The 25,494-nt window shown below is 42.9% G+C and overlaps 3 protein-coding genes across 3 annotated transcripts in view; 2 read left to right on the top strand and 1 right to left on the bottom strand.

Annotated features, from left to right (window-relative positions):
* Positions 1 to 11,453, top strand: part of TTLL9 (tubulin tyrosine ligase like 9) — a 43,416-nt gene extending 31,963 nt beyond the window's left edge. Inside the window, exons 9-14 of the mRNA XM_044661546.1 lie at positions 183 to 216; positions 3,466 to 3,533; positions 5,375 to 5,571; positions 6,610 to 6,723; positions 9,791 to 9,915; positions 11,033 to 11,453. Coding sequence (XP_044517481.1) covers positions 183 to 216; positions 3,466 to 3,533; positions 5,375 to 5,571; positions 6,610 to 6,723; positions 9,791 to 9,915; positions 11,033 to 11,109 — 615 coding nt within the window. The 3' untranslated portion in view covers positions 11,110 to 11,453. The remainder of the gene's footprint in view (positions 1 to 182; positions 217 to 3,465; positions 3,534 to 5,374; positions 5,572 to 6,609; positions 6,724 to 9,790; positions 9,916 to 11,032) is intronic.
* Positions 11,454 to 14,330: 2,877 nt separating this feature from the next.
* PDRG1 (p53 and DNA damage regulated 1) lies at positions 14,331 to 20,581 on the bottom strand. Its single transcript, XM_044661548.1, has 5 exons — positions 20,456 to 20,581; positions 20,151 to 20,226; positions 18,640 to 18,714; positions 16,315 to 16,395; positions 14,331 to 15,687 (listed from the first exon to the last, which is right to left on the bottom strand). The coding sequence occupies exons 1-5, from the start codon at positions 20,540 to 20,542 to the stop codon at positions 15,605 to 15,607; spliced, it is 402 nt and encodes a 133-aa protein (XP_044517483.1). The 5' UTR covers positions 20,543 to 20,581; the 3' UTR covers positions 14,331 to 15,604.
* A 111-nt stretch (positions 20,582 to 20,692) lies between these two features.
* XKR7 (XK related 7) overlaps positions 20,693 to 25,494 on the top strand; it is a 37,220-nt gene continuing 32,418 nt past the window's right edge. Inside the window, exon 1 of the mRNA XM_044659782.1 lies at positions 20,693 to 20,795. Coding sequence (XP_044515717.1) covers positions 20,693 to 20,795 — 103 coding nt within the window. The remainder of the gene's footprint in view (positions 20,796 to 25,494) is intronic.

Here is a 25,494-nt window from a genome sequence, read left to right on the forward strand (position 1 = left end):
CAAATAATAGTGAACGTGTTCCCAAGTCATCTCTTCCCTAGGTTAGGCATCCCTTGCTTCATCAACTTGTAAGGAATGTTTGAGAAACCTATCGTCTTCTCTAAGTTGATCATCTTTTTTTTCCCTAGAAGTTCTCCAGGTTTTAAACATCTTTCCAGGTATAAATATAACCTAAATGAGAGATGTGGAATAATTATCTTCTTTGTTCTGGATATTATGCCTTTCTTTCTTTTTTAAAAACCCTTACCTTTTGTCTTAGAATCAATATTATATTATTGAATATAATTATTATAATTATTTGAATATTTTCAAACCTGTAGGAGTATTTTTGGATTTGGACTTTGTCTTCTAGTGTGTTAACTGCCATGTGTTAGGCAGATTTGACGACCAAATGGGATCCCTTCATCCAGTCATTGATACCAGTAATGAGTAGAACAAGGGCAAGGATAGACCCAGGGAATCTTTCTACAAAGACTTTCCCTCCTAGGTGACTTCGGCCTATAGAGGCCAATCATTTGGCTCTCAAGGACCTCTCAGTCTAATGGCAGACATAACACACATGTTTACAACATTCCCTTGACTTAACAGTTAAATTACTCTTTCAAAAAAGGAAGTGGGATTAATTAGGCATGACTTGATCTTGATGACATTAGGGTCAGTTTTTAGTGATCGGTCAAGGACCAATATCTCCAGTTTTTCCTGTATATCATACATTTGTACATTGGCTTTTTGTACATCGTTTCCATTGTCTTTTACCTTTCCTTGTATTCCCAGTCTGGCCCATGCTGTTCTGTCCATTATGCACCTACTATGTGCCAGCCTTGTGTTGGGGATACGAATACAACCAAAGAAATAATCCCTCCTCTAAAAGGAGTTTATATTTACTTCCCTTTCCTTTATCTCCGCGATTGTTCTGATCTCTGTCTTAAACATCTCCTTTAAACATCTTTTTTACCTTTTTACTTTTCTATATACATACAAATTGTATTTACTGATGGGTTTGTGTATTGTAGTCCCTTAGTAGAATTTAAATTCTTGGAAGGCAGAGCTTTCATTTTCCTAGTGCTTTGCACATAATTGGGCTTTAAGGAGTGTGTTTAATTGGTGATGAATTAAATGTTCACAATCAGCGCTTTTAATGTGTTCTGCAATTTTTCAAAGATGTCAAGCTCATTAATCTATAGTTTACAAATTTTATCCTCTGACCCCCTTTTAAAAAAATGGGCATATTTGCTCTTCTTCAGACCTAAGGTGCCATTTTAGGCCCCCATGATTTTTTAAAGATACTGGAAGGAGTCTTCCTGAGTTTAAATCTGGTCTCAGACACTTCTCAGTCATGTAACACTGGGCAAGTCACTTAACCCTGTTGGCCTCAGTTTCCTCATCTGTCAAATGAGCTGGAGAAGGAAGTGCAAACCACTTCAGTATCTGCCAAGAAAACCCCAAATGTGGTCACAAAGAATTAGACATGACTGAACAACAAAGCAGAAGCTCAGCCTGGTACTTACTTACTTGATGTCTCCTTACTCCTTACCTACACTCTATTAACTAAACCAGTCCAAAGACTATTCTCATTCATAGAGAATGAAGGAACAAAATATGAGTTGAAAAGTTCAGCCTTCTCACTGTCATCCATTATCATCACTGTACCCACCCTTTGGGCTCTTCTTTGATCTTCCCTTTGCCTCTGACAGAAGTTTAAAAAAAACCATCCAAGTCTTTTTTGTCCTTGATTGCCAGCTGCAGTTCATTTGGGGTTTTAGCACACTTGCTAATTCTTATGGGACCATGTTTCTTTGTTTGTATTCATTCTTGGTTATTTGCCTTCACCTTCATTTGTTGGGCTTGTCTTTTCCCAATTTGTGGTGGTTGACAAATTCCCCTTGCCTCCACATGCACCAAGGTACCCTTTATATGCTCACCCATTGGAATAATTTCTGCTTGAGTTTTCAGAATTTTTTTTCTTGACAATTTCTTGTCCTTCTTGGACCTACTACCTACCACCTCATATTATTAGGCTGTCCTTTCCCTGGACCCATTGGAATCTGCTCTGCTCTGATCTTGGGTGCATCTAGCTTGTGCCCAGCTTTCCTCTCCTCTATTACTATCTCTGGCAGAATGGTCTCTTGTTCCAAGGTTCATCTTCCTCTGGCAGCCACTTCCTACTTGTTGATCAGAATCAGATCCAGAATAGCAGTTGCCTTATTGCTTCCTCCACCTTTTGAAGGATAAAATTATCATTAAGGCTAATCACAAATTTATCAGCTGCTCTGCTTTTGGCAGAGATAGAGATTTAGCAGATGTTGGCATATACTGAAGTCCCTCAAAGCTATTCTATCATATTGCTGTGTCTGGAATGCACAGCTTTTCACCTGTTTCCTAAATTCCTGTTTAATTCCTCCTTTTTGGCCAGGTGGTGTATAGCCTGGAGGCGTCTAGCCCCTGACAGCCTTGCTTTGCTGTTTCAGTTAGTCTGTTTCAGGTGCTTTGTATCATATCCTTTTCCTCTGGCTCTTGGATTTCATGAGTATATCCATTTTCTGAATCTGTAATACTATTCAACCCCCCTTTATTGAATGCTACCTTTGAACAGAAGTATACTCTTTCAGAGCCATATTCCAGTTACCAGTCCTATTCCATTAAGTCTCAGTGACATCTGATGAGATCCAGTTTGTCTCCTTAGATTAGCATCTCTAGATCATCAAGTTTAGTACCAGTGCTTTGAGCCAGAAGTCTTGTGCTTGCTCTCTTCTTGTCTCTCATGAATTGCTGAGTCTCTCTCTTGCCATTCTTTCTTGCTCATGTCTGCAAGGCTCCAAAGAGATGTGTTTTTATTGGCCTTCCAGAGACATATTCCATCCCTGGCCAGCAGCCCCATCATCATTCCTAGATTTTAAGCCATGGTCCAGAAATCTCTTACAAATCACCTACCTCCAATTGACAGTAGTGATGAAAACCCCACTTAGGTACCACAAAGCAACTTGGGATCATTAGCAGTACTTTCTAGGTTCTTTTCCACCATATCATTTGTCTCCAAACAAATCAGCAGAAGGAGGTGGTGATCACTAACTTTGAAATTGAAAAAATTTAAAGCTAGAAGGGACCTCAGAGATGATCTAGGCTAGTCCCTTCGTTTTACAAATGAGAAGACTGAGCTCCAAAGAAAGGAAGTGACTTCGAACTTGCTTTGTTGCCTTTGGCATTTACTTTCTCTGGATATCAGTTTTTCCCATTTATCAGGTACACAGGTTGGACTAATGATATTTAAGCCCCTTCCACTTATGCTTTATAAGAATCTGAGAATCTAAATGCAATATGAAGATGGGAAAATCTTCATCCTGGATGGAAGATAGAAAAAACTGGACACTGAGATAAGTGTGGGAGGCTTGGGGAGATGGGGAGCTCCCTGCCCAGCTGTGGAGGGAATTATTTCTTAGCTTCTAATCCTAGACCTTGACTGCTGACCTCTGCCAGATGTTCACCTCACCAATGTTGCTGTACAGAAGACATCCCCAGACTATGACCCAGAGAAGGTGAGTGAGAGCATGGACCTACCTGAGGGCATGAACCAAAGACCAGGATCCTAGGAGCAAGGCTCCTTAAGCCATAATATCCTTGTAAACCAACATCTTAAGCCTTGGGGGACTTGGGCCAAGGGGGCTCTTTCCTTTGAAGAAGAAAGCCTATTCTACCAGGAAGTTTATTCTACTGGTTGACAGTTTTGGAGTGGACTCTGAGAGGAACTGAGCCCTGTGGAAGGAAAGGTACCAGGCTAGACTCCTGACCCACCAAGGAGTTTTGTCCCTTTTATTTTCTGCCCTGACTTACTTTCCTTTTCTTGACTGGCTTCAAAGCTATTGGGAGGAAAAACTTTCTATCTTTCCTACTGCCACCAGATGGTCTTTGCTTTGGTTTGGATGTCTCCCTCAAAGAATCATAGATTTAGAGATTAGCATCATTATTAGAGCAGTCAGAAGGACTCTATGTAGGCAAAGGGCATGGGTGTGAGTTTGCTATGATGGTATAATATCCAAAAAAACCCCCACAAAATTAAAGGGTGAGAAGAAGGAATGCATTGGGAAAAGGGGGAAGGTAGAGGTAGAATGGAGCAAATTATTTCACATAAAAGAGGCGTGAAATCTTTTACAGTGGAGGGAGAGATTAGAGGTGAGGGTGGCAGGCAATACTAGAACCTCAATTTCATTGGAATTGGCTCAAAGAAGGAATAACATACACATTCATTTGGGCGTAGAAATCTCTTTTTCCCAGAGAGGTAAGATTGGAGGGGAATAAAAGAAGAAGGATGCTGATAGAAGGGACAGTTGTCCAGTCCAATCCTCTCATTTTACAAATGAAGAAACCGAGGCCCCTTCTTCCTCTTCCCCTCTTTTCCTCCCTTTCCATTTTCTCTTCCTCTCCTTCCCCCTCTTTCCTTTGGATCGTGCTTCTTTCTCCTTCCTCGTTCATCTATGAGAGAGGTTTGTATTTTTACCTTTCACTAGCACCAAAAAGAAGTAAAATAAAACTCACACACCCATAGATTAATCAGACTGAGTGGCTAAATCAGCAAATCTTATATAAGTTCTTGTCATGTGGCCCTACAGGCCAGTCCAGCTTCCTGGCAGATGGGCCCATATGTCACCAGGCTTAGTCACCTTGCAGAAGAAACACCTGGATACAAAGCTGCTCCCCATCCTTGGTTCTTAGGCTCTTCCTTCTATTTGGAGCTGTCTGGGCCTCTCCCGGCCTCTTGACCAATTTCTAACAGTAGGACTTCCTACTGTCTTTAGACAGACTGATCCATCATAGCCTACCTTTCCCAACCAGGTGTCAGTAAGCCTACAGTGACATATCGCCACAGTAATGTCCAGCCATTCCCATGTGAAATTATATTCTGTGTGTCTGGGAACAGTTAGACAGTGACTTGCCAGGACAAGAGAATTAGAATGGAATTTTCTGGTTAAGTGAGGGCTAAGCAGAAGTACTATGTTTGAGATCTCCCTATTACTGTGAACTAGCTCTTCTATAGAGATAGAGGTTGGACTTATCATGATTTGAACACAAGGATAACTTCTAAAAGTTGGTTTTATGTTAAAATAGGCTCACTTAACAATCATTTGTCTCTTCTGCCTGACAATTCAGGACCCCCAAATAATCCCTGGTATTTAAGAATGGTATGGTACAGTAGAGAGTTCTAGAATGAAAGTCAGAGGTCCCAGGTTCAAACCTGAACTCTTCTAACTGCTGTGTGCCTGAGGCAGACATTTCCTGTCTCTGGGCCTTGGTAATCTCCTCTATAAATTGATGGGGGGAGGGTCTGGTTGGTTAGTGCTAATCTTTTCTAGCTCTTCAGATCCCTGTGATTCTGTGACAGGGCTGTAAATGGATGATCCAGCGATTTCGCCAGTACCTGACCTCTAAACATGGCCCTGAGATCGTGGAGACACTCTTCCGGGACATGGACAACATTTTCATCAAAAGCCTGCAAAGCGTGCAGAAAGTCATTATCAGTGATAAGCACTGCTTTGAGCTATATGGCTATGACATTCTCATCGACCAGGACCTCAAGCCGTAAGGAGCTTCCTGGAGGCAGGACAGCGCATTCTGTGGCATGGCCCATTCCTTGGGGTAGACCCTTGCTTAGGGTGAATCTGTCCACAGAGTGGACCATTCCTGAGGATAAGCCTGTTCCACAGTTCAAGTTCATTCTGAGCTAAGTGTCCTATTTCACAGAGTGGTCTAATTCTATAGAACAGCCTCTTCCATAGGGCAGGCCATTACATAGGTTACAGGATGGTCTATTTCTTTTTTCTTTTCTTTTCTTTTTTTCTTTTTTTCCCAGTTCTTTGGAGAAACAATTTTTGACAACTGTTTTCTGACATTTTGCGATTTATGGATAGTCCATTTCTAATTGCTACTAGTCCAAGGATGAGAGCTAGCTCCACCTTTCCTCCTCCCCAGTCATCCACAGAGCCTCTCCCTTAGTAGGCTTGGAGAAAGAGGCTCAATATGCTGTCGTCATCACCACACCCAGAAAGAACACCAAACACCAGTCCCCAGTAGCTCCCAGTTGCAAAATAGCCTTCTCCATTCAGGGCAAACAGCTGGCTTGGGTCACTAGCTAAGCTAGGGGTGCAGAGAACATATAGATAAGGCCACCAGCATCCCACATTGCAAACATCTAAAAATTTAGCTCTAGAGACTCAACACCTTGAGACAATCATTGAGACAACATGGTGTGGAAGGAACTCTGGGCTGGGTTCTAGCTTTGGATGTGCCATTCATTTGCTGTGTAATCCTGGACAAGTACTTTCCCTTCTGTGCACCTCAGTTTAACACTCACTAAAGGGAGGGTCATAAAGCTTCAAAGGATTCTGAGGATAAAATGTATGTTGACACTGTAATTGCTTAAAGAGCAGTACAAAGGGTCCATTATCATCATCTTGACAAATAATGTCTGGTTTCTCCTCAATGCAGAGGGGCTTCTATTTTCATCCCAGAGGGCCAGGTTGAGAATAATCTAGGAGCTCCATCCCAGGGCAGGTTGGTTATATGACATCTTACTACAGGACTGAGAGAACACCAACCCTCCTTTCTTCTATTCTTTAGGTGGCTTCTTGAAGTCAATGCCTCCCCATCCCTTGCTGCCAGTAGCCAGGAAGACTATCAACTCAAAACTTGCCTTCTAGAAGATACACTACATATTGTGGATATGGAGGCCAGGTGAGAACACCAATCCAACTTAGAGAGCCCTGGGGGGCCCCTCTTTAGAAAACATCTATGAAAACTTTGATTTACATAAAATAATTTCTTGATTCTTGGAGAGAGGCTAGATCTTCTAGATCTTTTATCTAGATCTTCTTATCTAGATCTTCTGACTCCCACCTAGAACAATGCCGTTTTTACTATACTATCATGTCCACAAATTTGTGGCTCATTATTTTTTCTCTAGTGCATCTGATATATGATTGTTTTATTTTTTTTAATTTTTAAATATTTTTCCATGTTTACATGATTCAGTTTCTTTCCTTCTCCTCTTCCCTCCCCCCTCCCAGAGCCAACAAGCAATGATTGTTCTATTTTAATTCAGTTTTTTAGTGTTCAGTTATGAATTCTCTCTACCTGCATCCTCACCCCATTGAGAAGGCAAGAAAAACAAAATCCATACAAATATGTAAAATGATGCAAAACAAATCCCCACATTAACCATGTCTCCACTACCCCATCCCCCCCCAAAAAGGAAAGAAAATATGCTTCCATCTGGCCTCTGAGTCCATCAGGTCTCTAGCTGGGGGTGGACAGCATGTTTCATCATGAGTCCTTTGGAATCGTAACAGGTCATTGTGCTGATTAATTATTAACCTAAGTCTTTCCCAGCTGATTATCTTTATAATCTTGCTGTTATTGAGTACAACTTTCTTCTCACTTCACTTTACATCAGTTCATACAACTTTTCCCAGGTTTCTCTGAAACTCTCCCTTTCATCATTTCTCATAGCACAATAGTATTCTATCCCATTCATATACCATATCTTGTTCGGCCATTCCCTAGTTGATAGGCATCTCCTCAGTTTCCAGTTCTTTGCCACCACAAGAAGAGCTGCTATAAATGTTTTTGTACACATGGGTCTTTTTCTTCTTTCTTTATTTTCTTTGGGATATAGATTTATTAGTGGTATTGAAAAAGTATGCACAGTTGGTGTAGTTCTAAATTGCTCCTCAGAATTATAGTAGTTCACAACTTCACCAATAGTACATTGGTGTGCCTGTTCTACCGCAGTCCCTCCAGCATTTGCCATTTTCCTTTTCTGTCATCTTAACCAATCTGTCAGTATAAGGTGGTACTTCACAGTTGTTTTAATTTACATTTCTCTATTATCATGATTATTTTTTCTTTTAATGTGATTTATTCAACTGTTCAAGAACATAGTTGTCTTACAAAAAAAGGTACACCAGACTTAATGGGTGCCAATTGGAAGCTGTTTTTTCCCCCAGACCTACCTGTGATTTCACTGGTGTAGAGAGCTCTTAGTGAGCTCTTTGATGCAACACCTTCTCCTTTATTGATGTTAGAGGGTTGGCGGGAGAAAGGCAGGAAGGATCCTGAGAGGTTAAATGAGATGCTTCATCATCACAGCAAGTATTTAACAGTCAGGTCTCAAACTGGGATCTTCCTGACTGAGGGAAGTTCTCCATCCATTATATCACACTGCCTCTCAACAGGAGTGAAACTGGATAGAAAACTAGGTTGCCCTCTGTCCCCTGAGGCAGACCTAACCACACTCATTTTTTTCCTACTGAGAAAAGATTAATTCTTGGGTGAGGAAAAACTTAACAGAGAAGATCCAGAAAGTCATATGCCAGATTCTGTGCTAAGGACTGGGGTATAAAAAAAGGCAGCTGCTGCTCTCTATTGGGAGAAGACAACTCACAAAAGGAAGCTGAAGAGCTAGGAGGGAAAGGTGTCCATCTTGGACCCAATTGGAGAAATCCAAAGGACTAGAAGGATCAGGGGATCTTGGAGCTGGATGGCACTTCAGAGATAATCTAGTTCAGCCCCATCATTTCTCAAATGAGGAGTGTGAGGTCAAGAGAAGAGAAAGGACTTTACCTAAAGTATAATGGGAACACACTGGAATATGAATCCAGAACCCCAGACTCTTAAGTCCATTCCTTTCTAAGGCCTCAGGCTGGACTCTTTCCTGAACAATGGAGGGACTACACAGACTCAATCAAGGGCCCAATATCTATCCCTGGCCAAGACAGAAACATATCAGCAATCAGTGACCCTAGGGCTTCTTCACCTCTTGGGTCAAGGGTGGAAATACACAATGGCTGAGATCCTCTAGAATATAAATGTTCAAAATGATGATAATCCCTTTCATTCAATTTATAAAGCACACACAGAGCAGCCCATGGGAGTGTGGAGGGCAAGGCTTACTTACTCAGACTCTACAGGAGGAAACAGGCTCATATGGGTCAAGGCTGGCAAGTGGTGAGTGTGGGACCCAAAGCCAGCAGTGAGTATAGTATGGCACGAGAGGAGGGCTGCATCTGGAGTCAGAAGAGCTGCACTTGGATCCAGACCTTGTCACTTGCTGTGTGACCCTAGACAAGTCATTTCATCTCTTGGCCTCTGTTTTTTTACCTGTATAACGGGGGTAATAATACTCAGTGAGTCTGTCAAACCTGGGTTCAGATGCTACTTCTGACATGGTAGTGATGTGCTCCTGCCCCCAGGTAGCCCTCTAGGACTGTTTGTTGCAGACATTTCCCACATTAAATAGCAATGGAATCATAGGTGTGGCCTCCCCTGACCAGCACCTCCATGGCTACCAGGAAAAAATGTGTTTGTACTCCCTATCACATCTGGTTATTGAGGCTTAAATGAGCTAATAGATATGAAGTACCTTTTAAATCTTAAAGTCTACAGCGATGTCAGTGGTTAGGCTGTTAATTAGGAGCCCAATGCTTTCTCCTCAAACTCTACCCCATGACAGCTTTTTACCTTTTAGAGGGAGGGAGTGTGTGTGATTCAGTTGAACCAGAAAACCAAAACTCATGTTTGGGTCTGCCACCTGGGCAACCATGGGCCTTGGAGCTTCTGTTGACTTCTCTGTAAAATGAGAACAAAAACTGGCACCACTGATGCCCCAGGCTCTGTTTTGAACAAGTGCTAGTCCCTTGGGGCTTGGCCAGTGCCCCCTCCACAAAACTTCCCCTGTCTGAGAGCTGGGCATATGTATCCCTCCTTGGATGTGCTACCCATTCCCGCTGTGCCTGCCCCCTAGGCTCACAGGAAAGGAAAAGCGAGTTGGCGGCTTCGACCTCATGTGGAATGACGGACCCGTCAGCAGAGAGGAGGAGGGCATTGACACAGCAGGGACTGGGAACTTTGTGGCTAACACCCACTTGGGTATGTAGGGTTTCTGGGCAGGTTGTCTGAAGGTCATGTCTCCAGCCTGGTATGATCCGGGGGCAGGGGGAAACCCAGGCAGCAAAGGGGGGAGTGTGGGCTGGTGGAGAAATTTCTGCCATTACCTGTCGAGAGAGTAGTGAGCTGTCTCTGCAGGCATTTCTCTTGAGACAGCACTCCCTGGTCCTGATCAGAATTCTCTTATTTTTACAATTCCCTTCTTGAGTTTTCCCCTCCTCTTTGGCTTTCTTCCAGCCTTGTAGAGTTTTAGTCCCTGGGACCTGCCTATCTCTGAAGCCTTTCGTAGCAGCCCTCCCCAGTTCTGAGGCCCGGGCTGCTGCTGCTGCTTCTCTAGTCTATACTCTAGCCTGCATAGGGATGGCTTCTTAGGTTTTCAATCACATGAATAAAGTCTGAGGGGGAAAGATCCTGAGGACTAGGACACTCGGGGAGGGCTTCTGGGAGATGGTGTTTAGAACAGGCCATTGAGTCTGGAAAGGGTTTCCACAGGCACACAGGGGCAGAGGCATGTGATGGGGCAAGTGGGATGGGACAGGTAATCCAAATGGGCTAGAACCAGGCCCCTGGATGGGAAGGGTATGAGAAAAGGATCCAGAAGGGAGTGACTGCTTGCGTACTGTGGAGAGGCTCAAAAACCAGGCAAAAGAGTTTGAACTTGATTTGGGGTTAACAACTCCCATTGCATTAGGCTTTACTTTTCAAGACCCGTTCCTTGTGGTGGAGCAGGGGAAAGACAAAGCACACCTGCTGCTCTTGGATCCAGGACGTGGACTGTGGGCAAACCCCCATTTTCTAGTCCTGTTTCCTCATCTGTCTAGCTGTGGGTAGTAATTAATGCTTGCAGTCTACCCTGAAGAGGTCCTGAGGTGTATTGGTAAGCCTTTAAGTATTACATGGGCTATTCCTATCCCATTTGACAGATGAGGAAATGGAGGCTTGCCCACAGCCCTGCTCTTCCCCCTCCCAGCTCCAGGTCCCCCAGCCAGTGAGTATCAGAGCTGAGGCTAGAGCTAGAGCCCAGGTCTTCTGACCCAACTGTGGAGAAAATGGGTGGGATGGGGTCCTGCTAGCAGGCCTGCTCTTGCTTTTATTTCAGGCTGCAACAACGATCGAAAGAAACAGCTGAGGCAGCTCTTCTGTTCATTTCACAGCCAGAAGAAGGTTACCAGTTAATCATGGGCCAGGGGGAAATTGAGCCTAAGCAGGTGCCCAGTGACCCCTCCCAGTTTTGGAGCTGTTCCTCCAGTTTCTCTCAGGCCTGCCAGCACTTCTGCTGGCTCAGCATGTCACCGACCATCAGCCATTTGTTGGGCCTCCTGGACTCGCTGGCTCCAGGGTGCTCTGTGGGTGAAGCGTGCTCAGGAGCTGTGCCAACCTGGGAAGCTGGATGCATTTGTGACCTTGACAGGGGTTGGTCTGAAGTGGTTCTATGCCTGGGTAAGGACCTGACCTACAGAGAGAAATGTGGCAGCCTTGCAGCCCTAAAGAGAACTTTCTTAATAAAAGCAAAGTCATCATTTGAGTTCTGTGTGTGATCTTGAAGCCGTCCACCGACTCCACGAAGATTCCTAGTGGGTTGGACACTCAGAAAGGGGAACCAAGGACTGAGTGAAAATGGGTTACGGGTTAAGGATTAATGGAAAGAGAACATAAGGCGAGAATAAAGATACACAGACACAGAAAGTTTTGGCATAAGGTAGACAGACAGCAAGTAAGCTCTGATGGTCAAGAGCTTCATGGTTAGGAACTCTGATGGTCGAGAGCTCTCTTGCCAACTGATGTCTTGTCACTTTTATTGGGGTTACATACAACAGTATGGGGGGAAGGGGAGAGGCTGGTGGCCTGATACATTAACATTATGAGGTAATCATCATAAAATGCAAACTGCCAAAATCTGAAACAATAGGTAGAGCTAAGATCAGGATCCAGGGTGGATATGGCCTAAGGCATCTACTGATGTTTGATACCTATGTTAATTGATCATTGAAGGAAAAGTAAGGAGACTGAGATAACTGACTCTCTTCTGGGGTGTAGCCTTAGGGAAGGGCTAGGGATTTGGCAAGGTCAACATTCAATTTGACTCAGGATTACAGAGATCAATCATTAGCAGTATAAGAGTTAAGTTTTTGAATACTTCTTAAAATAATATCACAATTAATGTATACCTGGATTGCTACAGATCTGAAGCCACACCCATTTTACAGATGGAGGGCAAAAAGAGTTCCCCTTTCATTCACCACTGGGCTGCCAAGCTATGAACACAAGGTTAAAAGGTTTTAGTGACAGGACTCACTCCAAGATTCATTAGCTATAGGAAAGTGGACTTCACTTCTAGAGGCAGGTTCTGTGCAGACCACTGGTATCAAGAACGCCTACCTATTGGGCACAGCTGGGTGGCTCAGTGGATGGAGAGATAGGCCTAGAGATGGGAGGTCCTGGGTTCAAATCTGGCCTCAGACACTTCTAGCTGTGTGACACCCCCCCCCCCCCATTTCCTAGCCCTTATTGCTCTTCCAATACAGTATTGATTCTAAGATGGAAGGGGAGGGTTTGGAAAAAAAACCCAAACTCCTATCTACTGAAGAAACTTCCCTTCCCTAATGTAAGGTAACAACTGTTCTCCACCTTGGTGTCAGAGGGGGTTGCCTGGGACCCTGAGAGATTAGGTGACTTGTCCAGGGTCACCTGGCCAATATGGGTCAGAGGTAGGGCATGAACCCAGGTTTTCCTGATTCAAAGTCAGCTCTTAAATGTCAGGCAGCCTCTCCTCACATCTATATAATGGGGCCAACAAAGCAACCAACTATTATGCATTTTTTGGGGGCAGAACTATCCTTTTTCCCCCCTAAACCCTTACTTTCTGCCTAACAACTCTGAAGACAGAAGGGCAAGGACTAGGCAATGGAGGTTAAATTGAGGCAGGCAAAATGCCAGTATCACCTCTAAAGAATCATCTCAAACTCCAAGCCTTATATGGGTTTAGCCATGTGGGGTGGGACAAGCTAGGTAGTTGTGACTGGTCAGGCTCCCCCTTAGGGTGCACGTCAAAGTCTGGAGGCTAGGCCTCCAGATGTGATATGAGATAGTGTAATGAGCTAAAGGTTACAAGTAGAAAGCCCCTGTAGTTATTGTGGTCAGAAAGGCCCTCAGGAATTGGTTGTCCTGACGGGAATCCCCCTCCCCCCATCAAAGTGACTTGCCCAGGGTCGCACAGCTGCTGGGAAATGTTGAGGTCACTTTTGACTCCTGGCCTTTATCCACTGAGCTACCTAGCTGCCCCAGCAGTTCTGCTTCTGTATCATTTCTCCAGTCACCATTCCATTATGCCTGTACCATATGTGAAGCGCTGTGAGAGGTGTTGGGGACAAAAGTACAATAAGGGAAAAAATCCCTTCTGACAAGGAGCTGAGTTACCACAGTGCCTGATCTCTAATGATAGATGTCATTTCATCAGAATCAAAGATCCAGAAGGGAAATCATGTGCAAGCACTGTGACAAAGGGGATAGCCTCTTACCTCGAGGCCTTCACAGCCCATAGGAAGACGCAAGAATAGAGAGGACTATAATAAAACATTAACCCAAATGCCTTGGGAGGAGCTGAGAAAATGCTAATTAAGGATCAGGAAAGAACCATCAGAAGTTCCAGAGATCAGGGAAGGTTTCATGGAGGTGACACTGAAGATCCAAGGGTGAAATAAACCCAAAGCTCTTTCTTTCTCTGTTAAATAGACATGTCATCCAAGGTACCTACTTCCTAGACTGCTGGCAAGCTTAGATGAGCTACTGTAGCTAAGGTACTTTGCAAAACTTAAATGTCAGTTATAATCTTCCTACTATATGGGGGTATCATCAGTTTGAAGGTGTGAAAGTCTATTGGCTTTCCAGAATATACTTTCTAAATCCTGGGGTAACTAACTGACAGAGTATTCTAAAATTTGCAAAGTACTTTTTCTCAAGGCCTTGTAGACAGTCCAGATGTCATTATTACTGTACAGAAAATGAAGTTAAAGAAGGAAGTGACTGGCTCAGTCTCAGTAATATGGGTAGAAGGCCAGACATCTTTTGACTCCAAGTCAGGCATCCCACTCCCTACCACAGCCAAAAATGAGTGAGGTGGAGCGGGAGAAGGACTAAGGTAGGGGGCAGCTAGATGGCTCCACAGTGGATTGAGAGCTGGGCCCAGAGACAGGAGGTCCTAGGTTCAAATTTGGCCTCAGACACTTCCTAGCTGTGTGACCCTGGACTTAACTCCCATGGCCTAGCCCTTATTGCTCTTCTGTCTTGGACAGTATTAATTCTAAGATGGATGGTAAGGGTTTTAAAATAATAATAAAAATAAAGACTAAGCTAGAGGTGGGCAGTCTCTACTAGAAAACCAGTAAGAGATCAGTGCAACTATAAGCATTATTTAATCAATGTTAGGAACCACTGGCTGCATTCCAGTCCTCACCCTTCCCGCCTTCCCTCCCAGTCTGGTTTAACAGAAAACCACAGTCCAACCTACAATTGCCCACTCCCTGCATGATTATGTATAGCATATATTTCCTTCTTCCTTTCAACGTGCTCTCATATATAACCTATAACAATAGGAGGTGCAGCAGTTGTCATACAAGGTAAAATCTCCAGCAGGATACCACCGATGATGACAATGGCCAATGAAACTGCAGCAGAGGGTATACCATTTACAAACACTGAAAGCTGTCTCAGGCACCACAGAGATACTGGAGATTGCATCCAGGCTCTTTACTCAGTCCTTTTGTGGCTCTTTGGAAGTTCATTTGGTATAGTCATAGGGTATATCCACCTCTGGGAAATTCCATGAAGCCAGGGGAGTCTAGATAGGAACAGTACTATCAAAACATTCAATGATAAATTGCCCCCAAACCCTGCAATAACTAAAAGAACAATTGCCCTTTGCCCAAGAGAAGTTAAGGAGACTGAGTCTCAATCTGATCTACAAATGAGTAACAAGAGTTTATTAAAAGCTCTGATGTAATCAGAACTCAGGACAGACTGAAAAGGGGTAGTTGTGTTGAGAAATTCGAGCTCTGTCTATAGTTGTATGAGCTGTGTTGTGTGGTGAACCACAAGTAGAGGTGGTTTCCTCTATATCACAAACCACCATTGAGCTTTGCCCTTCTATTCATACCTGTTATATACACTCTCCATCACCACCCTACTTACTAAGTCTCTCTTCTCCATCTTTTCCCCACAACTAGGGGAGGGCAGGGAGAGGTTATACTGGAATGAAGTGCTCACTCTCTCCCACTCCCTTCCCCAGGCCTAGAACAATAGTCAAACTGTGGGTTTGAAGCAAAGGAAAAACGCACACTCCCAGACAGCAGGACATTGTTGGAAGTGCCTGTGGCAGTCATTCTAATGCTCCCACTGCTGCTGCCCCAGCCTCTCATCTTGGATCTTCTCCAAGGACTATCAATAGGCTCGGTGTTTCGGCCCACCCTGGTAGCGTCCTGGGTGGATAATAACAGGCCGTAGGTTCCTGGCCTTAATAGAGCAGCCAAATCTTGTAAACAAAAGTCTTTAGTAGCAAACTGCTATTGATAAGATTCTTGAAGCTAGTTCCTACTATGCCTTAGTGCCATGGTTAGGAAGTAGCTCTTCTGTGAGCATCTGGGGGTCAGTGGTTTAAGTTGGTGGTTGTTGAACTTCAACCTTTCAAGATGACATTTAGGGCTCTCATCTCCTCCTGGCTCAGGGGCTTCAAGTTAAATCCTTTCAGCTCCGGTTTACCTATGGGGAGAATCAATAGGTTAGATATGTAGGAAGTGCTGGCTGTTCCCACCACATTCTAGCTGAGGGAAGGAGAGCTTACTGAGCTTCTATACATTGTCATGGGAGAAACTTATGGCCTATTAAGAAAGACTAGGCAAAACAGTTTTTGTGTGCTAACTAAGCAAAACTGATTTCTTCACTTGGGTTTCAGGCTCTGTAAGGGTTCATTGACCCTTATTTCCCCATTTATTACAGAGGGGCTTTCTTGCCTACTCATATTCTTCAGTCATTGCCAGGGCGGAAAAGCAAGTTCTGGGCTCACCCAAGGTCATAAAGATCTCCTCTGAATCATACTATCTGCCTGCCTCTCTCCCAGACTCAATTTTGATCAATTCAAGGGGGTGAGGGGGCACCCTGGTGACCAATGCAGGAGCACAACTTTATGAGGAAACTTCAATGAGACTTCAGATTACAGTTGTAGGTGGAGTTCAGACCGGCCCAGGCTCTTAGCATGTGTCTTTCCATTAGGCCCCTCTTCTTTGAGTTCTGGAGGCCTATGTTCACTTGTTTTACCCCAGTCCCTGAGATTTCATGCTAAGCTGGGTTTTGGCTTTTCCCACTTTTCAGTTCCCACCAAGGAATTACCCTGGGCTTCCAAAAGGCGGTTGACCTTCCCTTTCAGCTGTTTCCGTAGTTTTTCTATCTCCTCATCTAGGTGCTCTTGATCTGAAAGAAACAATAATAGCAGCTGACATTTTCAAAGCATCTGGCAGTTTTAAAAGCACTTTCTTCCCAAACCCTGTGAAGTGGGTAGGGCAAGTAGCATTGTTCTTATTTTATAGAAAAAAACTGAAGCTGGGGCCAAATGACTTGCTCAGTCACACAACTTATAACAGCATCAAGCCTCAACTCCAGGGGGCAGCTGGGCAGCTCAGTGGATTGAGAGCCAGGCCTAGAGATGGGAGGTCCTGGGTTCAAATCCGGCCTCAGACACGTCCCAGCTGTGTGACCCTGGGCAAGTCACTTGACCCCCCCTTGCCCACCCTTACCACTCTTCCACCTAGGAACCAATACACAGAAGTTAAGGGTTTAAAAAAAAAATGGGAAAAAAAAAGTCTCAACTCCAGGTGTCTTGACAAGCTCTATGTTCTTTACACACACACCACCACACTTCAACAGCTGATCTGGAGAAGAAGGAACGAGAGGTCACTAGTCTCTTTTATGCTCTGCCAAAGAAAGGTCCCAAAAAATAGAAGAAAAAAGGCAGCCAGGTTTGAGGTGGTAGAGGCAGCTCAATGCTGCTAGAACTAGGCTTATGAAGCTCACTGTTAGGTCTCAGAGGCAAAGAAGGAGTTGTTGAGGCTAAGAATGTGTGAACCATAATGCAAGCTGGGCTGAAACATGGAGGAAATTGTGGATTAATTAAACAAAGCCTGCATGCAACTTGCTAAGTGATCACAATTGACACTCCTTGACTCCATGACTTTGAAAACCAAATGAGCTGGACTAGCTGGTCTCTAAAATTCCTTGCAGCTTAGACATTCAAGGATTCTTCTCACTTGATGTCGAGACTATCTAGCTGAAGAGATGAGACTCAGACTTGTCCAAAGACAATACCTGGCTGGAAATGTTTGTGTTTGATGAGTGGCACAAATTAATGGCACAGCAAGTGAGAGGAAGAGGATCCCTAGAATGGGTTATACAGGGAAAGACCTCTGCAGGAGTTAGGAGATAAACCTTTATGTATGTAGTGAATGTACAAAGAAACCAAAGAGAGGAGGAAGAGCTTTGCAAGCAGAGTGTAATAGCAAGATCAAACACAAAAAGGTGAGGAAGCATCAGGAATGGTATACCAGACAGAAAGTGAAGAGATGCATCTAGCTAGAAGGAAGAGGTGAAAAGATAAGAGAGATTTGGGCACATTGTGTAATTTTCTTTCTAGGACTGGATACCAAGAACTCCCAATTATTTTGTTTTCAAATTACACTTTTCTACCTTGTTTGGTAATTCTGACACCACAGGACTTCATGAAGATCAGAGATTTAGGGCTGAAGGGGACTTTAGAGACCACCTAGTCCACTTTACAGATGAGTAAATTTATATCTAGAAAAGTTGTGTCTTGCCCAAGATCACAAGAATAATAATGCCTTTCTTTAATTAAAAAAAAACGAAACCCTTATCTTTGAATTAATATACAGTATCAGTTCTAAGGTAAAAGAGTTGTAAGGGCTAGGTGATTGGGTTAAATGACTTGCCCAGGGTCATACAGCTAGGATATGAGGCTAGATTTTAACCCAACTTCCTATGTTTAAGTCTTACCAATAACAATTAACAATAACCCTAATAATATAATAACAATGGCTTTTCACAGATTCAGGTATAAGTAGGACTTAAATCCAGATCCTGGTTCCAGTCAGTACCCTTTCCACTGAACCAGGATGGTGGGATATCCAATCCCTTCTTCTCTCCCCTGTGAAGAATAAAGGAACTCGTCTTCATCTTTTCTGCACTGATACCCCACAATTCCTCTCCCCCCCCAAAAAAAATTAGCCCTAAGAAGGTTTTGAGGGCTGAGACTTTTAAAAAAATTGTAATTATTGTATTCATCATTTTACTGGCTTTGCTTACTATACGCTCCATCAAATCTTAAATTTCTCTGAATTCTTCATTTTTGTTTCTTATAGCTATTCCTGAATCAACACATACCCAGTTTGTTTCAAAGTTTTTTGCTACTATAGAAAGTGCAGCTATGAACATTTTAATATGTCTATTCTGTCTTTGAAATCTTGAAATCTTTGAAAATAAGTCCCAAAGTGGGATCTTTAGATCAAAGGCTATAAACAATTTTTAATGATTTTTGGGACTAAGACTTTTTGCCAGGTTTGAATTAAGACCTAAGCTTAAACTTTGCAAAGCCTGATTTGGAAGGTGAAGCTGCAGTGTTCACAGTCCAGTTAGAGGGTCTCTTACCTTTCTGAATCATATCCTTTGTCCGTGGTCGGGGAAGCTTGATGAACATGTTTCCAAAGCAAACCATCACTTTATCTGAAATAGTAGCCTATGGTCAGTGTAATCAATCAACAAGTATTTAAGTGCTTGCTTTGTGCCAGACACTATGGGACACAAATATTAAGAGTGAAACAATTCCTACTCTCAAGATTACATTCTAATGAAGACCATTAATACATATATAAATATATGGTGTATCAAATAAACAAATACAAATATATTTCAAGTAGTTAAATACAAAGTAGCTTGGGATGGGAGGACACTAGAAGTTGGTGGAAGAGGTGAAAGATCAGGAAGGGTTCTCAAGCTGATTGTAAGACAAATCAGAATAAGGGCCCTAGTCACATTCTCATTGAGGCTGGCATCTTGAAGGTTAATGCCAAATTTTGCTAGTGATTTTAAAGGATTCATGAGGCAGATTTTTTTAGTGGCCCTGGAGAGAGGAAGGCATGGCATTAAATCCCTCCTCCAACTTACTGGTTGTTTGACCCTGTGCAAGTCAACCTTACCACTATTCTTTCAGTTTCCTCATTTATAAAATAGAAGAGATAATACTTACTTCACAGGGTTGTTATTGGGATTGAATGAAATGACATGTAGGGTACTTCACAAAATTTCAAGTGCTATGTGTTAGCTATTATATTCTTCTCCACAAGTCTAAAGGTATCTATAACTCCCTAAGGAAGGTGATAGAACTAAAGCCCTAATTTGTTGGCAAAAATAAAAAGATCTTCCTGAGTTTAAATCCAGTGTAATCCTGGGCAAGTCATTTACCCTATTTGCCTCAGTTGCATCATATGTAAAAATGAGCTGGAGAAGGAAATGGCAATCCACTCCAGTATCTGTGTCAAGAAAACCCCAAATGGGATCACAGAAAAATGACTGAAAGCAAAAAGTCTAGGTCACAATAAATCCATTCTTTTTCATACTAAATATTCCTAAAAGTTCAAGATAGCAAGATTCACAGATGCTTATGCTTCCCTAGCACAGAGAAAGCCTTCAAGAGCCAGGAGTCATGCCTTTGAACACAAGGCTGGGTCAGAGGTCACAGATGACAGGTTCTTTATAATCAAGGTTTGTGAGGGCCAAACTATTGAGTAAAAATGGCTAAAGCTTGTAGGCAAGCCTCCTTCGGCTGCAGAAGGAGGGGTGTAACAATTAAATTTAGGTTTTGACTCAAATGAGAGTTATAAAAGTCACTTCTTGTGGCTCCCCGACTTGCCGGGAAACAATCCATTATCCTTTGAGGGTGTAAACTCTTATCAGAAGGGTTTACAAGTTTCTGGCAGACTGAGTTAAAAGGGTGGAGTTTTCTAAGTACTTGATTGTTAAGCTAAAGAAGTTCCTTTCACAGCGGGAAGGATGGAAAGGAGGGTATCTGGGAGGAAGGAGGGGACCGTGTTCCTGGGGTCTTAGAGACCCGGAAAGGCTTTCCATAGGTCCTGACCCTTTCCCCACTCCCCATAACTTACCCGACGGGCTGGGGTCTCTCTGGAGGGCCCTCAGGGCTTCCCGGTTTTGGTTTCTTTTCAAGTCCAGGTCCACTATCTAGGAGAAAACCCCACAGCCAAACATGATGGTGGGGCCGGGCTGTTAGGGCGGTGTCCCGGCCTAGTAATTCCCCCACCCACCCGGGGGCCTCAATTTCCTCCCCTGTACAAAAATGGGTCTGGAACAGATGGAGTCCTGGCCCAAGTCGGGTTAAGAGGGGGAATGGAGGTGAAAGGAGGGCAAGAACTGGAAGCGCCTTCTCCTCGCTCCCAAGCCCTTCACGGACCTGCTGCTTGTCGGCCAGGACCTCCTCGGCTAACTCTTCTACCTCGCCCAGGTAGCGCAGCACGCGATCGGCCTCAGGCCCCAACATGATTTCGGAAACAAGGTAGCCAGGCGTTCTCCCTGTGCGCCTGCGCTGTTGCCGGCCCGCTACGAATCGCCAGTGGTCGCCGGCGCGCGAGGCACACGTAGGCCGGGACGCACGCCAGGGGCGGGGCGGAGCGGGGGAAACGGAGGTGGGATGGCCTTTGGGACCACGTGGGACAACGCCTTCCGGGCCCTACGGAGTTGGACGGCGGCGCACGTGTTGCAGGAAAAGACGGGTGCTTTGGCACCCCCTTCCGGTTAGGTCCCGTCTCTGCATTTAAAGTCCTCAAATTGGGGAAATGGCTGTCTAAGGTTCCCTCCTTCCCCACATCCAGGACTCATCCCGAATCCTGGACGCCTACCCTGGGGAGAGTAGAGTGAAAATAAGAGGAATCTAGCCATCTTTAGTTCCCAGGGCAGCAAGGGAAGGTTAGGGAAGGATGCAGCAAAGAGCAGGGTCTCCCATTGACCTTCTCTCCTAGTCCCTCACTTCTTTAGTTTCATAGCTATGTGACCGTGGGCAAGTCACTTAACTGCCTGATTGATTCTTCTTCTGTAAAATGGGCAGAATAACAGCACTGAACTCCCAAGGCTGTTGTGAGGATCAAATGAGGTAATACATGCAAAGCACTTTGCACACTTTAAAGTCCTATGTAAAATGCTCAAGTATCTTCCTCCTCCTCTTCATCATCATCATCATCATCATTCAAAAGGGCATACTGAATACCCAGTGCTCAATGGAGCTGGGAGCACATGCAGAGTGGTGGATGGACATTTCCAAAAGCTCAGGCTCGGGCTAATTGCTAAAGCAAACAGTTTAGCCAAAAAAATAAGACTTAGAAGAAAACTACATGAGAGCCAGTCTGAGGAAGGACTGAGTAGCTAAACTCAAACTATGGCTTTAACTTAGAAGGGAAGAGATACTTGTGAACTGGGGTAGTCAGGAGAATGTTTTCAGGAAGAAGCTAGAAGCTAATCATCACGGTGGTCCTAAGACCTTGTGCAAACCATTTCTCTAGTCTACTCTTCTGTAAAATGTGATTCAAATTCAAAACTTTTAATTAGGTATTTATTATAAAAATCCATTTCACTGCTTAAGGAATTTTCTAGTGCAAATAGATTGGTATGTTGGGAGGGGGGGAAGTTGCTATGAGAATGATACTTTTATCAACTAAGGCAAAATGACAGACTTTGAATTTCAGTATATCTGCTTATCCTCACCAGATATAACAATAAGTCTTCTCTAGAACTTGGATTTTCTGACCCTAAGCCAGGACCAATAAGTAGATTTAAGTTCCAAAGAGAGAGATGTAGGCTTCATCACCATTGGTGGCATGGGCTTAGTGTACACTTGATGCTGCAGAAGGAATATCATTCCATGGCTCCTTTTTCTAACTCTCTGAAAACTACAGAAAAGCAGTCTGTCAATTAATTAGTTAATTAATTTGCAAGAGGCAGCTAGGTGGTATAGTGGATAGAGTTTAGGTGTCTAGAATCAGGGAAACTATCTTCCTGAATTCAAAGCCAGCCTCAGACATTCACTAATTATGTGACCCTGGGCAAGTCATTTAACTATGTTTGCCTCAGTTGCCTCATCTGGAGGTATCATGGAGAAGAAAATAGTAAACCACTCTAGGATCCTTGCCAAGAAAATCCTAAATGAAGTCACAAAGAGTTGGACACTAAAGACTAAACAGTAATAACCTGCAAGAGCCTATGAGATGCAATATGGCCATGAGATGGTTCAACCCTGGTTCTACTGGCCAAGTTACTCAATCAAGTTACAATGTTACTCCATATTCCATGTTCACACACTAAGTTCCCCAAAGGCTGGAGAACCCCCATTACTCACTAGAGACCATTCAGCTTATTTGTTATTATTTAAACATATCCAACTCTGCATGATCCTATTTGAGGTTTTCTTGGCAAAGATACTGGAGTGGTTTGCCATTTCCTTCTTCAGTTCATTTTACAGTTGAAGAAACTGAGGTAGAGTTAAATGACTTGCCCAGAGTCATACAGTAAGTGTCTGAGGCCAGATCTGAACTTAGGAAGTTGAGTCTTTCTGACTCTAGACCCAGCACTCTATCCACATTGCCACCTACTTGCCCCCACCCCTTCAACCTATAAACTCATACTATTCCTCCTCACCACTGAGGCTCAACCTGCTACTTCATCTTAGGGTACTTGGGATTTGTCATTGGACTCCATATAGCTTTACGTGTATGATATTGAAAATATTCTAACATTACTAAACTAGAAAATCAATCATCTCTGCTTTCAAACCCTCAGCCAACATTTGGGATATTTACTTTCCACCAACTGTCTTCATTTATATGACTGAGATAATTGACATTTTAGTGATTGCATGATTTATTGCCATAACTAGCACAGTCTTTAGAATGAGGCTCAGTTCTGCTGTTTTTTTGTTTTTTTTAATGGTTAAGGGGGTAGGGCTGATGAGCAGCAAAATTTGACCCTGTTTTCTGATGTCTCATCCAGTTTCTTTCTGGTCTCCAACCAGGATTGTCATTATAAACCCTTCTACACATTTAAGCAAAAACTTCCCAACAGGTTCAGATTCTGGTTGGCTCAGATGATTCTTTCCCATATCAAGAAACTTAACTTCTGTGAAAGCTAATCCTCACCTGGATGGTTGCAGAGTAGGCCTCCAGAGTAGGAGAGGGGCTGAAAAAGAAAAGGCTCAGCTTTCAAGGATCTCTCATGGGTCTACAATCCTAGACCCTAGCTCACAAGCCCGGACCAGTGAGCTTCCTCCTAATGATTAACTCAAAGGTAAAACACTCAACTAAAATGGCTTAGTGAAAACAATGGCTTCAAACACATTCTCTCCAGGAGTCTGAGACATGTATTTGCACAATTATACACTATGGGAAGAGTGAGTACAAACTTAAGAATATAATAGTAGTGAGTCCCACATGCAGGAAACACACAAAAACAAAGAAAACTCACACTTCTATTACTGTTGGGCCTTGATGCCCTTTCTTTCCTCATTCTGCTCCTCTTTGGAGTATCTCTGCTGGACAGGTCACCTTGATATGTTCCCAGAGTTTGCTTTTCTCACCAGCATGACCCTTGATTCGCTTGGAGAACATATTGCTTTCTTTGCTCCCAGAGGTTCTGTTCCAAGGAGTTGTTTTTGTCTGTCACAAGTTCCTCAATTAGACTCCTTCCCTAAGTCTGTGTCTGTCTGGAAACTCTGTGTCTGCTCCACTCAGATAAGACCAATCTTTTCCCCAGACAATGTGACCCATCTAGTTGTTTTTGTTTTTCCTATCCCTGAAAAACTACCTTCTTAATGACATCATTTATACCTCTTATCCTTTATAATTTCTTGCTGATTTTGTAGTCTGATCAAGTTCATTATGCCCTTCTGTTGTCCCTTTGGGTGACCTTCAGTTTTAATTCTTTGTAGACATTCTTTTTTTAAGTCTATTTAATTCATATGTACAAAAATATTTGTAGCAGCTCTTTTTTTTCTGGCAGCAAAGAATTGGAAAATGAGGGGATGCACATCAACTGGAGAATGGCTGAAGAAGTTGTGGTATGTGATAATGATGGAATACTATTGTGCTGTTAAAACAAATGATGAAAGGGATGGTTTCAGAGAAATCTGGGGAAAGTTGAATAAACTGATGCCAAGTAAAGTGAGAAGAACCAGGAGAACAATTTAGACAGTAATAGCAATATTATAAAGATAATCAACAATAATTACTCTGGCCAATATAATGACCAAATACTTCTGAAGGACTCATGATGAAAAATGCTGTCCACTCTAGATAGAGAACTAATGGACTCCGAGTACAGATTGTAGCATTTCTTTCTTTCTTTTTTTTTTTTTTTCTGGGACATGGTTATTTGGAAATTTGTTTCACATGACAACTTCATATTTGTAATGGGCTTTATATTTCTTGTCTTCTTAATAGGTGAGGGTAGACAGAAAATCTTTAACTGAAAGTAAAATAAAAATGAATGTAAAAACATTTAAAAAATAAAAACATTTATATAGCAGTGAAGAAAATTTTCTCTTTCACTACATTGAAATGCTTGGGGGGGAATATGTCTTAAACCCTAGCTTCTCCTAGATGTTTCAGGAATCAACAGGAAAATTTTAGTAACTCTGACCAGTTTCTTTAGGGAGGATTACCACAGAAAACAGAAAAACTTTGAGGACAGAGGAAAAAATGCTTGGTGGCATGCTAGAGCCAGCTTGAATTTAACTAAATTTTCAGTGTGAGCATTTATACTTTGGAATTGGCGAATCCTGTAAGTCAGGGCTTAATTTATTATTCTGTTGATTTTTCTAATCTTAAGAAAGTGATGGAGAAAATAATCATGCAGATGAAATCTAAAGGTGAAACTATTAAACCTTTTTTTTGAGAAATGATTGTTAAATAGTTATCAGCATATGTCAGAGTATTTTTCTGAGATTCTAGAATTATGAGAAGTGCAAGATGATAACAAAAACATCCAGGGTAGTTATCAGGCCAGTGGTCTTAGGAACTATACAGCACAAAAGAAGACATAAGACAAAAATAGAGCTGTATTTTTGAGTTGTAATGCTGATGGAAAGGAGAGATTGTCTTCTAGAAAAGGAAATGATGACAACTTTGTTGAAAGCTGAAGGGGACTGTAAGGAAGGTGGACCTAGGAGTAACAGGTCAAGAGAACCAGTAATGGGGTGAAATGAATAACTTGTTTCTACTCTGAGCCTTGTGAATCTATACACTTACAAGGAAACGGTACAGTCTGGTCAGATTGTGCCACTCTCTCCACAGGAAAGAGGAAACAGAAAGAAAAAGCTAGAATGGATATATGGATATGCAGGAATATCACCACTCCTCCCCTCTCCACCTCTCCTCCCCACAACCCACACACCATACTCCCTTCTCCCCAGAGGAATTCTATATCCTCTTTATCATGATTGATGTATTA

The sequence above is a fragment of the Gracilinanus agilis genome, chromosome 2 (genome assembly GCF_016433145.1).
Source record: "Gracilinanus agilis isolate LMUSP501 chromosome 2, AgileGrace, whole genome shotgun sequence".
Taxonomy (NCBI): Eukaryota; Metazoa; Chordata; class Mammalia; order Didelphimorphia; family Didelphidae; genus Gracilinanus; species Gracilinanus agilis.

Excerpts from the sequence above, each read along its gene's own strand:
- PDRG1 (XM_044661548.1), bottom strand. The coding sequence starts at position 20,542 with ATGTTGGGGCCTGAGGCCGATCGCGTGCTGCGCTACCTGGGCGAGGTA. Across the intron at positions 20,227-20,455 it reads TCCTGGCCGACAAGCAGCAG|ATAGTGGACCTGGACTTGAA; the intron begins GTCCGTGAAGGG and ends GTTTTCTCCTAG. Across the intron at positions 15,688-16,314 it reads CCGCCTTTTGGAAGCCCAGG|GTAAACCGGAGCTGAAAGGA; the intron begins GTAATTCCTTGG and ends TTCTCCCCATAG.